The 14,020-nt window shown below is 42.9% G+C and overlaps 1 protein-coding gene across 1 annotated transcript in view; it reads right to left on the bottom strand.

The window, feature by feature from the left end:
- LOC131814929 (spectrin alpha chain, erythrocytic 1-like) overlaps positions 1 to 14,020 on the bottom strand; it is a 64,249-nt gene that overhangs the window by 9,096 nt on the left and 41,133 nt on the right. Inside the window, 10 exon segments of the mRNA XM_059146406.1 lie at positions 64 to 273; positions 3,425 to 3,501; positions 4,075 to 4,237; positions 4,935 to 5,033; positions 8,829 to 8,961; positions 9,762 to 9,883; positions 10,423 to 10,543; positions 12,049 to 12,257; positions 13,325 to 13,429; positions 13,607 to 13,744. Of these exon segments, the coding sequence (XP_059002389.1) occupies positions 64 to 273; positions 3,425 to 3,501; positions 4,075 to 4,237; positions 4,935 to 5,033; positions 8,829 to 8,961; positions 9,762 to 9,883; positions 10,423 to 10,543; positions 12,049 to 12,257; positions 13,325 to 13,429; positions 13,607 to 13,744 (1,377 nt within the window).

The raw sequence follows: 14,020 nt of genomic DNA, 5'->3' as shown, positions 1-14,020 counted from the left end.
TTCATTTGGTTAGAGGACAATGTAAGGAAAGCCTTTTTTTTTTTTTTTTTTTTTTTTTTTTACCTGCTGTAGGGGCAGCTGCTTCTCTAGCAACTTCTCTTTGTGGGCTGCAGAGGCTTCCAGCAGCTGTTCCCAGCGCCTCAGCAGAGCGTCATGGCGCTGCTCAATAGCTTTGGTCTGACTGTGCTGAGCAGCCACCAGCTGGTCCTTTAGGTCAGTTATCTCTGACAGTCTGTCTCGCTGGAAACTCTGCAGACTGGCATCCAGAGTGTCCTGGGAAAGACCCAAAGAGGAGCTGTGAACAGAGAAACAATGTAGGTTCCCAGGGACCATTCAAACCTGGGTTCCACCAGATGTTCATCATGGACCAGATAAGGTCTAGGAAAGAATTAGAGGGAGGGCCAAGCAAAAGGAAACATAACTTAGAGACCTACATGAACATTTGTGGCTGGAGTTATGGCTAAGTTCTGGTGGATGCATGTTCTATAATCAGAGCTTAGGTTAGCTATATAATCAATAATAAAGGAATGTTGCAGCATGATATGATCTTCATTTGTGGAGTCCAAACTAAATGCTCCCCACAGCTCACATCCTTCCTCAGTCTCTTACATCCCATGTTAGATTTTGTGTTCTGAGAAGTAGCAGTGCACTGCTAGAGATCTTGGAAGTATGCACACTAACAACAGATCCCCTAGAGAGGGCAGTTACACATTTAGTGTGGTGTTGATATCAAAATCACAAAATTCTAGACACTATACTTCCAGCTTTTACACGGTGGCTTGTATTTAAATAATTCTTCCTTTGAGAACAACTTTAATTGTTGGATTAAAGTACAACACATCAGCTGTTTAAACGAGATTGGTACACAGCTAAGGTCACTGGACTTCCAGGAATCAAAACTCTAGAAAGGCAAAATAGTAGTAAAATTAGAGTAATAGTCTCTGTCACCCTTCCCTGTGACACGTGAGCTGCATAGGTCAAGAGACTGAGGGAAAGCAGCTGCTCAGAGCTCTTGATAATCTCATGGGACTAAACAGACAGTTTCTGGGGAACCAGGCAGCCAGGACTGGAGCAGTGGTGGAAAAAATTTGGTTCAATATTCTGCCTGTTTTCCCCTTGAGGCACCCGGTTCCTAAACTCTATAGGATAGGAGTCCCAAAAGCCAAGCAGAAAACAGTCACAAAGAGTCAAAGATGCTAAGTAGAATCCTCAATAGCATCACAGCACTGAACTGAGGACACAGAGGAGCAGCACCAATTAAAGGAATTTAGTTGAACCCCTAAGAGGCCCTAGAAGTAAGAGCTACCTGAAAAGGTCAAGTCCTAAGGAAAAAAAAAGTCTCTCTCTCTCCCTCTCTCTCTATATATGTATATATAGGTAGATAGATATCTATATATATATATATATCTTGAATCATTTGAGTCCCTGGCCAAAACGTAGGGGGGAAGGAGCAGGGGAGGGGGAGGGTACAAATGCTTTGAATCAAAATTCACAAGTTACATGACTTTGAATGTAAATGAACTCACTATTCCAATTCAATGATCAAAGTAGACAAACAACACTCAACCCTGAAATTTTAGGAAGCACATGTAAAATATGAAGACACTCCATGTTTTTGTGTTTATTTCAACATCATTCATATTAGCTGCGATATGGAAACAATCTGTGTGTCCATCAACAAATAAACAGAAGATGTGTTGTGTGTGTGTTTGTGTATGTGTGAAATGGAATACTATTCTGCCATGAAATGGAAGGAAATCCTGCCATTTGTGACAGTTTGCATGAAACTTGAGAGCATATGTTAAATGAAACAAGTCAGAGAAGCACAATTGCTGTTGATATCACTCACCAGTGGAATCTAGAAAGGTCAAATGTAGAGAAACAGTAGGCTGGCGGTTGCCAAAGGTTGGAGAGAGGGGGAAATGAGGAGATATTTGTCAAAGAATACAAACTTTCAACTAAAAGAATCACTAATTCTGGGAATCTAATGTATAATATGATTACAGCTCAGAGTCCTGTATGATATACTTGAAACTTGGTAAGAGAGTAGATCTGAAATATTCTCAAAACAAAAAAGAAGTGGTAATTACATAGTGGAATAGACGTGTCAGCTAATGCTACAATGGCAATCATTTAGCAGTGTATAAATGTATCAAACCAACAACAAAAATATAGGATATAAAGACATATATGTAAAGAAATAAAAGAAAACAACCAAAGGATGTAAATTGATATATACTTCAGAAACAAAATAAAATAAAACAAACAAACAAACAAAAAAACCCTGGTACTCTAGTATGTGAAGAAGAAAACTTTAAATCAAGAAATGTTATTAGAGGGGCACCTGGGTTGTTCAGTGGGTTAAAGCCTCTGTCTTTGGCTCAAGTCACGATCCCAGGGTCCTGGGATAGAGACTCTCATTGGCCTCTCTGCTCAGCAGGGAGCCTGCTTCCCACCCCACCCCCACCCCCCACCTGCCTCTCTGCCTACTTGTGATTTATGTCTGTCAAATGAATAAATAAAATATTTTAAAAATATTAAAGAAATGTTATTAGAAAGAACATTTCATAATTAAAAGTATCAATTCATTAAGATGCTTTATAATTTGAAATGTCAACACAACTGTGAAACTAGCTTCAAAATATATAAAAATAACAAAGTATTTAAACAACATGATTAACCACCAAAATCTGACAGGTAATATAAACCACTGTAAAACACACACATTATTTTCAACTATACATAGACTATTCACAAACAGGCCATTTGCTGGATGTAACTCAAGCTTCCCGAACAATATAGAATGTGTTTTTAAAATAAAGTGGAATTAAGCTAGCCATACACGTCAAAAAAGAGAAAATTCCCAAAGGTTTGGAATTTCAGTGAAATAAACTGTGGAATAGCCAACGAGTTAAATAATTAGTTAGAAACAACAGAAATATCTAATCTGAGTGATTATAACAGAAGTAACATAGGAAATTGTGAGGTGCAGCCAAAGCACTGTTAGAGGGAAATTTATAACCTTACATCAAAATGATAAAAAGGAGAATGCCTACATATTTGATGTTCTAAATGTTTACCTCAACAGATTTTTTTAAATAAGTTAATCTTAAAGAAAGTAAAATAAAATGATAAAAATGTAAAAAGATATTAATGGAAAATAATAAAAAATAACAAAGAAAATTTAAAAAAATTGGTTATTTAATAAAAATCATATACTCTTAGCAACAGCAAGACTGGTAGGAGGGAGAGGGAGGAAAAACTGCAAGTTACCAATATTGGGAAAGGAAAATGTAACAATATCTCATATCCTACAGATAAGAAAACCACAGACTTGGGGAACAGGATAATCCTAGTGTTTAACTTCCATGTATGTGGGCCATGGATGTGCTTGGCACCTGCCCAGGAGCTGCCCTTTCCTCACCTGCTTTGCCAGGAGAGTGAGGGAGGCAGCGAGGTCTGTCCCATTGCCATTGGTCTTCAGACTTGCTTCCTTCTCAGCTAGAGAGCAAAGACGATTGATTAGAGGGGAAAGGTAGCTGCTCTTGAATCAGCCTTGGTAAGGAGAAAAGAAATATTTATTCTAGGTCACAAGAGAGCCCCCTAACTTGGGAGTGGATCATTTACTGGAAGATGGGAGTAGTAGGGGCTGATGGGTGGGTTGTTTGGACATGTGCAACATAGAACTGACTGAACAGAGCTAGAGCCAAGGGAACTTCTGAGTATCTTGAGAAAAAAGAAAAGAAAATTGCAGATTAAACATAAGTTGGGAGTAATCAAACACACTGCTTTTTAAAGAATGTTTTGCCACAGCTCTATCATTTTGAATATCACAGATAAAATCACCAACTTCCCAAAAATGTGTTTTCTGGAATTCTGGTCTGCAGTCAGCCATCAGCATGTTTTCTGAGGTGTGTGTGTGCACACACAAGCACATAAATGTGAGTGTAATTATGTCCAGAAAGCGTAGGATTCGGTGAGGAGGGAGGATCTCTCTTCCCATAGGAAGTGAAAACATCCCAGAACCTATCAGTGGAACCCACCAGCACTTCTTCTGTCCCTCACACGTCATACCTATCCAGGCCTCCACCACGTCAGCCTTCCAATTAAACTGCTGAAAGGCGTGATCGTCTTCCAGTTGCAACTTCCAAGCTTTTATTGCCATGGACAGAGAAGGGATCTTTTCTTTGAGAGACTCTATCTTGGCAGAAATCTTCTCCTTTTGCTGACTTTTCTCCTGGGACGCCAAGGTGGAAGGGAGAAGAAGAGACAGATACATGGGTGGACGTCCAGAGCTAAAAGTTGGAATTCTTTACTATGATAAAAGAGGTGTCATTTCCCCCACTCCAAATATGTAACTACTCTCTTCTGGGTCTAATGCATTTATTTTATTTTTCGTCCATGCCTGGGATGGTTATTTCCACTCTAGCATTTGGGAGAGCTTCACATGTTTGTCTACCCGAGTGTGGTCTTCTTAGCTGGAATGCCCTCTGTCTAAAGTTCTTTATGTAGCACTTAATCAGTGAGGATTTGTAAAGACAAGCATTTAAACAAAAGAATGATTTTCAAGTCACAAGGAGGTTTCAGTCTGGTCCTCCTCCCTAGTGGCGTACAAAGAAAACTCTTTATATTTTTACAATACTCTATAACCAAACCGTGCCATGAGCTCTTTATAAATGCCATGTTCTGCACACAGTGAGTAGGAGGGTCAACCAAGGACTGAAGAACATCTGCAGGATATACTTGAAAACTTGAAAAAAGAATTTATTAAAAGCAGCAACCAAAGAGATAACTATTTGCTCAGAACAAAAACAAGGTAGCTAGGCAGAGAGTATTAAAATTTGATGTGTGAGTTTTAGCGCTGCTCAGGATACTATATTCGAAGCAATCCCTTTTGGAAAATGAGCTTGGCCTGGAACCCCCGAGTTGCTCACCTTATTCAAGATGTCTTCTCCTTGAGCACATATATCTTGCACTCGGGTCTCATGGACAGCAAAGTCACTTTCCAGGGTTTCGTGCTTCTTTAGCAAGCTCTATATAAACGAGTCCGTGAGAATCAATACTTCCAAGCCTGGACAATCTAACCCACCCCCATTCTGACTCCCACTGACGCTCCCCACAGGGACGACTGAGCTACATGGACAGAACAGGGGCGTGTCCACTTCTCCCATCGTGCCGCTGAACGCTTCTCCTGAAGCTCTTCACTTGCCAAAAGTGGCGATCTTACCAGAAAAGAAAGAGACAAAGGACTACAGTGATATTCTTTCTAACTGACTGTGTGAACTTCAGCTTCTTTTTGAACTTCGGAATGAAAGTGTGGGTAAAATGTAAGAATTCTACCATCTTGAAATTTATATAATTCCATGAAAAGTTGTATCTAACATATAGATAATAAGTATCATCTTATACCTAGAACAGACCTAGGAGTGCCTGGGTGGCTCAGTGGGTTAAGCATCTGTCTTTGGCTCAGGTTATGATCCCAAGGTCCTGGGATGGAGCCCCAGACCAGGCTCCCTGTCCAGTGGGGAGTCTGAGTTTCCCTCTTCCCACTGCTCATGCTCTCTCTCTTGCTCTCCTGCTCACTCACTCTCTCCCTCTCTCTCTCAAATAAATAAATAAAATTTTAAAAATAAGAAAAAAAAAAACTGACCTAAAGGTAGCTAAAGAAACTCTGAGCTGTTTTGAACCTCAGCATTAAACTTCTCTATGTCTACCTGCTGCTGCAAGGATGGAGAATGGAGTTAGGACAAAGCCCAGGAACACTGTGTCTCCTCCTTCTCAGTGTTCTTCTGCGTGTTATCCAGTCCAGCCTGCTCTGCCCACTGCTACTCCCATCCTGAAAGGCCTGGGCTGCCTCTGCTGCCTTTGCCTCGTCTTGTCACAAAGACACCTGTTCACTTTTCCTTCTACATTGCATACTAACCTGGGCCAAAGGAAGAAACAGATTTCATGTGACTCTCATACTTTTAACTACCACATTTTGAAAATAAAAGGATTTCTGTTGTATGGTGTTTTTAGGCATAAAATAAGATGGTTATTTCTTTAAGTACAAGATGGGCTACATGATCTTGTATGATTGTATTATATGTCAACTTGATGCAGCAACCATATATGGAGATTGGACACATGATCCACTGTATAAAATAGACTGATTCAGCTAAGTTTTCACATACACATAATGCATGAAATAAAGTCTCTTCAATACCACCACCTTCTGTTTCCAGTGTCTTTTCTGTGCTTATCCTTGGACACCTCAGAAGCTCAGGTACCCCACATCAAACACAAATTTCATTTAATTAAAATTGGATAGGTGTCCCTCTTTCAAATATATTCCTAGGTAGCCTCCTTAATATTGTGTTAAAAGTTGATAAAGCCAAAGCTTAAAACATATTTTAAATATATCTATTATTGCAAGAAGTTGATCAGAAACCTATTCTCTTCTCCTGACATGTTAAACAAAAGGAGAAGATGAGATCCCTGGAAAGAAATTGAAATTCAACAGCAGGTAAACAACTCTCTTTTCTCTTATTAGCCAGTGCATATGAGCTCAGGAAACCAAACACTCAGAAGGTCAGTGTTTTCTTCATGAAAGATGACATAGAAGGGCTATGGAGACATATATCTTAAGGTAATAAAAGGATTAGCAAAAAAGCTTCATAAAATCTTTTCCTGGAATTCGTACGTTAGTGCAAAACCTTCTCATTAAAATGAGTTTCTGAATGTGATGGTATAGAAATTCCTATTGAAAGATCAGGATTGGCAGAATGGGTTCAAACATCTGATCCAACCCTACATTGTCTACAAAACCACGCATCATCTACAGTGGTGTGGGCAGTTGTGAAAGCGGCACGCTGGCCATAGGGGACGCTGTGGAACAAAGCCCTGGAGCCACCGGACGTTCCTGCGCAAAAAGATGAAGGGTGCCTTAGCTCTCATCTCAGACAACAGTGAGCTCTAAATGGATTATTAAAATTAAAATGCAAAGCTCTAAACTTTTGGAAGAAGACATAGGAAAAGATCTTCAAGATCTTTCAAGGACTAGGCAAAAAAATTTTTTTTAGATTTGACACAAAGCACAGAAGGTCAACAGTTAGAGCAAACAATCATTTGGACCAGAAAATGGGCAACAGAGGAGACATATCGCTGAAGAAAATACAGAGATGGCAAATAAGCACATAAAAAATCTGCCATAAAGGAAATTCACATTCAAACCACAATGAGCTACCCTGCGCTCCTAGCAGACTGCCTAAGATAAAGATGATGACGGCCTCAGATCCTGCAACGGTGGGAAGGAAGCCAGGGTCACGCACACCCAGCCAGCCAGTGTGCAGCATGGTACAGCCTCTCCAGAAAGATTTTTTATGTATTTTTAAAATTTTTTATGCTTATTATGTATTTTTATGTATATATATTTTTTTCTGTATCTATTAACTGCTTTTACAAAACCAAACACGCTGCTAATCTATGATGCAGCTGTTGGACTCCTGGACATTTATTCCCGAGAAATGAAATCCATGTTTATGAGGAAGCTTCTGCATGAATATTAAAGGCAGCTCTACTCCTAACAGCTCAAACGGGGAAACCGATACCCTTCAACAGATGAGCAGATTGAACTGGTAGGTCCATCCCATGAAATACTACCCAGCAGTCACGACAAAGGCACTGAGGCTGCACACAACTGAATCAATTCAATCAGCAGACGATTATGCTGCATGAGAAGCCGACCCTCCAAAGGGACATACCATGTGAGCTCATTTACACCACGTTCTCGAGATGTCAAAAATTGTGGAGGCGTAGAACAGAATGGTGGTTGCCCAGGGCTAAGGATGGGGTGGGGGCTGGAGGGAAGGCGTGCTCTGTAAACGGGGAGAGGATGATGTGCTGCGTCCTGACTGCATTGGGGTCAGGGTCCCAGCAGATGCTGCCATTGGAGGAACCTGGGTAGATGGTAGCATGGGGCCTCCCTTTATTCTTACAACTGCAATGTCTGTCCCCAATTCTCAAGACCAAAGGTTTCATTTAGAAAGGGGAAGCCTTTGGGAATATTTGAGGTGAAACCTTAAACCATTTAAATGTGTCCCATGGGTGCACATGTCCCAAAAGTCTTTTCAGAAGAAAGGGGTCGGTAGTGTGACTTGTACGCTATGCAGGTTTTAACCTTTCTCTTGCCAGTGTGAGTTTTTCCTTATGTCATCACATAAGAGCGAATTAATCCTCACAAAGAATTCTTGGTAAATCCCTAAGTTGTAAGGCCAGTAGGCACAGAAGTCAAGGTCCTAAAAACATTATTTTCTTATGACCACTCTCAGAAGCTTTAAAAATCCATATTAACTTGAGATCATGTGGACCATTTGTTCTTGTCTTTATTGGAAACTCTACACTGTATTTACAAGGATGTCTCTAAATTGTGGAACTGGTGCACCTGCCAGGTAGCCCTGCTAAAACTGTATTTTCTAGAAACCACCACCAATGCCCCGGCATAAGAATCTCTCCTATTCGGTGTAATATTAGTATTTGAGGGAATCTTTAGAGAACCTACCCCTAGGAGGGAAGATCTGTAACAATGATGACTTGAAGTCACAGAAAGACCTTAAGTCATGGGACTGAGCTTTGAGTCCCGCCTTCACACCTGACTGATTCCACGATCTTGGGCAAGTTACTTAGATCACTGCACCTTGATTTTTCATATTTAAAACTGGCAGGAGTATCCATATTTCCATCGTCTTTTTCTCCCACCAGAGAGTGCTTCTTTTCATAGATGAAGTGTTGACTACTTAAGAAACGATTCAAACAAAAGGAAGATACTGGCCGTTCAGCCTCCAGCTCACCTGGGTCATGGCCAGTGTGTCTCCAGAGCCCCCTCGGGTAACCATAGCTTCCTTCTCACTGATCCAAGCTTCCTCCTCCTCCGCATTCTGCAGGAATTCCAAGTACTCCAGGGATTCCTCCAGCCGACGCCCTCTGCAACAGGGCAGGGAGCCTCAGTGAGGACGAGAAGATAGCAGGACTCGGGGGAGTACCGCGAGTAGAATGGCTGCACCAGGCAGCTGCAGTGGGCCTGAGCCTCAGAACAGTCTGGCCTGAGCTCCTGTGAATGAGGGAGGCTCTGGCCCCAGAAGTTCTGCTTTCTGGCATCATCTGCTCTCTGGGAATCTTTGTTAGGGGAAGGAAGACTTGTCCAAACACGAGGGCCCCGTATCAGAGTTAGAGGACGGCATCAGTGAAGTAGTGTCTCTTTCCACTCAGAGCACTGTGGTTCCTCTTACACGGTGAAGGCAGCTCACAGTGCTAGAAGTTTCCTTGTATTTCCCAGAAAGACATGTCTTCCTGCCACCAGTAGGTATGGAATCCTAGACAGAAACTGTTCTCTTTGGCTTTGTGGCTTCAGGGTTCTCAATGGCTATGTGGCTCTCCAGAAGAAAATATATCCCCTTGGTCTTTAGTTCCGAGGGGCACACAGTGCTAAACTTGGGGCCGGAGCGGGGGGGCAGTGTACAAAGTAAGACAGACCCAAGGGTGTGACCTGGTGTGAAGGATTGGCACGTGAGGCCCATAATGATAAAGGACAACAGCAAGTATGCGTGGGAGCAGACGTGTGTTCGGACCATGGACACCATGGTCCTCCATGCCTCTCCTTGGGGTTGTGGGGGCAAGCTTCATGACAGACTGGCATCTGAGCAGGGACTTTGATGATAAACAGAGAAGGGGAGCTGGGGACCAGCAACCCAGGAAGACAGCTTGGCCCCCTAACCCCCACTCACCGAGCGGCAGCCAACTCTTTGAGCTCCTCCCAGTGTTGAAAAAGTTGAGTCAGCCGCTCCTGGATCTCCTCTTGCCCCACAGCAGCCTTATCTCCCAGTCTGTCTGCTGCATCCAGCACACTCTGAAGGACACATACACCCACGTCACCTTAACTCGAAGACCTTCCCCATTTAGTTAGAGTGCCCTGGCAAGGCAGTCAGCTCCTCCTGGCCTCTATGTTATTTATAAACTCTATGGTACTTGGGGTGGTCTTGAAAATCTTGGGAGAATGAAGTCACCTGCCATCAGGTTCACCATGCTAAATAGCCCCTCATGCAACTTCAGTGTCCATGCTAGGCTACATTCCGTGACCTGCTTTCTGCATTATTCATGGTCACAGGGCAATGCAGAGCTGTCTTCTTCCCCTGGGGCTCGGCTCAAGTACAACTTTCCCAGATGTCTCAGCCTGCACCAGAGTCAGCAAAAAACTGTGCCTGCAGGGTTGAAAGTGTCCCTTCCAGGGAAAAGCACATACCCTGGGCAGAATCCTGCTCACAGGAGACAAGGTGCAGAGGTGGGGAGAACGGCTGTGAGCTTGATGCCGAGCTCCTGTGGCCCTGCATGCAGCCACCCCCTGGTGCAGCCTCACCCTACGGATCCACAGACCTCGACCCTTCCTACCTGGATGGTGGGCTCGTGGGCAACCAGCTCCCCCTCGAGGCGCTTCTGCTTCTTCAGCAAGTTCTGAACCCCCTGAAGGTCCCTCCCGTAGTCCTGGGAGCTCACACGTAACAACTTCTCCCTGGGACCAAGGAAGGCAATGGATAGTGCTTTAGACACGCGAGGTCACGCTAGAACACAGGTTTTCTAAGAGTGGGTGTGTGGCTAGAGGTGGGGAGGCAGTAAATTCTGGAACACTCAGGTGTCCGTAACCACAAAGATAATTAGCACCGGAGGTCTTCTGCGAAACTTCTGACCACACAAATGAAAATGATATGCTGGTCCCCACGTCCCGTCCGCTCCCTCGCCTGTCTACCTGTGTGTCTTGTCTTCTTTGCTCAAGAACACACATTTCTCTTTGGAAAGAGAAATGATTCTCTTTCCAAATGTGTGAAAATTATACACACACACATATAAACGACCTTATGTACATATGTGGCCTTCATGGCCTTCATTATTTTGTCTATTAATATCAATAATGAATTTAGGTAGAATGGATATAAAAAGCTGATATGGTAGGAGCCACGGCTGTTGAGTAGTTTCCGAGTGTAAAACGTTTGACCACCGCCACAAAGCACAGACAAGATTCTGTCATCTCACTGTTTCTGAAGTTCCTGAGATGTTCTCCTTGCTGCCCTAAGCACAAGACTCCCCTCTAATTCATTGATTACCAGAAAGAATCATCAGGCTTATAGAAGGGGAACACAATGAGGCAGGTTAAATGGAAAGTCGGGAAAATAATAGGATCTACTAAGATTTTCCCAATCACATGTTTTACCACAAAAGCGAAATTAGTAATGAAACTATGGCAGGTACTGGGTGATGTCCTGTGTGCAGTCTGGTGGCCCCTCAGATTCCGAGGATGGAGCTAGATGGTATTGTGCTGAGCAAAATAAGTCAGAGAAAGGCAGACACCCTATGATTTCGCTCAGATGTGGAATTTAAGAAACAAAACGGATCAACATGGCAGAAGGGGGAAAAAAGAAAAAGAGGGAGGCAAACTCTTAAAGACAGAGACTCTTAAAGACAGAAAACATACTGAGGATTGATGGAGGGAGGTGTGTGTGAGCTGGGCTAGGTGGGTGATGGAGGTTAAGGAGGGTACCTGTTGTGATGAGCGCTGGGTATTATATGAAGACAAGAATCACTGAATTCTGGAAACCAGTGTTGCACAGTATTTTTTTTTTTTTGCATGTTAACCAACTAGAGCTTCAATATATATATATTTTTAATGACAAGAATCTCATCAGTTGAGTACGTTATAAAGACCCAGCTGTCTCATTCAGACATTACACATTCTATGAACTGTTAAGAACAAGCGAGCATACACGGTTACTTAATTTTGTTCCCAGAGTGTACGTGAATTGCTCTCCACTTCTCTAAGCCTGTCTCCTTCTGCCTGCATACGGCAAGGTAATTTGAGAAGAATAAAACCCATGTTAACTTTAGGCTAAGGCAAGCATGGTTAGAGGTAATATCAACTGTAAGAAACAATTACATATTTCAATTCAGCACCAAATGGGAATGTGTTTGGCAGATCATCGGTTCTCTTTGGTTATTGGTGCAGTGTGGGCCAGCTGTACATACTCTATCCATGATTCCTCATCATCTAGGTCCTGGAAGAACTGGAACAAGGCATAGGCCTCCTTGAGTTTCTCATGGTGCGCAGCTGCCAAATCCTGGACATTCACGAAGCGCTCGTTGACATTATCCCTTTCCTCCACGATCTGGTCAACATTGAAAGTCCCGCTGGAGAGCAGGTCAGCAGCCAACTCATTCAGATCCTTGAGTGCATCCTAGAAATTCCAGGTGTGCTCAGTGAACAGAACAATGCAGGTAGGAAAAACAGCCCTGGACTTTAACCCCACTGGTGCAGGGTAAAGACTGTGTCAAATAGACTCTTTTTGAAGATAGCCAATTTGATGATATGCTCTTTTATCTCAACTCGGATGGGGACAAGATCAGAGAGCGCGACGCGTAACGTGACTGTAATACTCAACCTGTCCATTCACCTCCTGACATTCTCCCTTGCTGTTTCCTCCTCTTCCCAACTAGAAAATGAGTGTAAGTGCGTGTCTCCAAACAGGACTCTGTTCCTCACAGTACTGAGTCTGGCACAGATTGATGGATAGAAGTATTCAAGAAGACCTATTCTACCATAACATTTCTAGGGTGGCCACGTCCAGAGCACACCCAGGCTCTTCTGTCTGTTTTTATTCTAAGTCTGCCCTTCTAGTGTTGTCTTGGGAAATGTCATCAAGTCCTAAAGCTCTGGAACTTACAAAGCCTTTGACTTCTTGTTCTTTCTGTGTCTACCTCTGCCACCAAGTAAAACTGATAATATAAAATTCTCCAGGATGAAATCAATACCTGCCAACATGTTTATCACTGCTCCCAAGACACATTTCTACTTGATGTTGGAAGGCAAATGGAATTCTCCAGCGAATTTCCAGAGTGTATGTATAGTTCAACTTCATTGTACATGACATCACACTCCAATTTCTTTTTTTTTTTTTGCTCTCTATAATTATGTAAAATAAACGTTCTTTCAAAGGCCAGATCAAATATGAGCTTTGGAGGATAGTGAGTTTATGCGAATGCATCACTAAGAGGTAGACAAGATAGCTTTAGGACCCCCTTCCTGGATCCTCTTCCTTAGAACTGTAGTTTCACGGTAAGTGCCTAAGAGTGAAATGTCACAGCTCTGCAGCTCACGGATTTGATCTGGTTATAATGACTGCTGGCTAAGAATGCTAAGGTCAGTTTTGCAAGAAAATATTTTCAAATGGCCTCCTAAGATGAGAGAGGGCAGTTGGAACCATTTCCATTCTGCCCAGAGGAGTGAGATCCCAACACCGCTTACCTTTCGGGCCAACATCTCTGTTTCCAACAGCTGATGTTTCTTGAGCAAGTTTCCTGCTGAAGCTAAGTCCCTGGCCTGATCTTTCATGGCCAGCAGTGTCTCTGCCTGCAAATAAAGGAAAACGCAATGAAGCTTCCAGATGAAAACTGCCTTTAAGGAGAACATTAGCAACCATATCCCCCAACTTTTCCCAAGAAAGTCAAGGAAATTGTTCATGCATAATCCATTTACTGGCACGTATTTATTAAGCTCACATGCCCCCACCATTCTGAGTATAATTACCTCTGAGAGCCAGAACTTAAAGTCTTGGATGCCCGTGTTGAACCTCTGTTGGCGACTTGCCTCTTCGAGCTTCTGTCCTTTGTCAATTGTCTTCTCAAGCAGGTGGTTCCAGTGGTCTTCCAGGTCTTTCAGTTGATCCTAACCCAAAGAAATTGGGGGATCACTATGGTCTTTAGGATCCTGAGTCCTGTGACAACTTCAAAGGATACTGGAGGGGGCTAGGAGCTAGGGACTAGCCAAAATCCGCCAACCGTTGAATGCCATACATTTTTAACCAGTTAGTTAGTTAGTCTGGGAAACAATAGGAGGTGTTGGAAGGAAGTTTGAGGAAAGGGTCCTGGGCTGTATAGAGAGACTGGTGCCGGCCTAAGTGCCAAAACTCTTGGCAGTAGGGATAGAAAACATCAAACAAGC

The sequence above is a fragment of the Mustela lutreola genome, chromosome 14 (genome assembly GCF_030435805.1).
Source record: "Mustela lutreola isolate mMusLut2 chromosome 14, mMusLut2.pri, whole genome shotgun sequence".
NCBI classification, from domain to species: Eukaryota; Metazoa; Chordata; class Mammalia; order Carnivora; family Mustelidae; genus Mustela; species Mustela lutreola.
The sequence above is the reverse complement of the archived record's forward strand: the minus strand, read 5'-3'. Positions and strand labels throughout refer to the sequence as shown.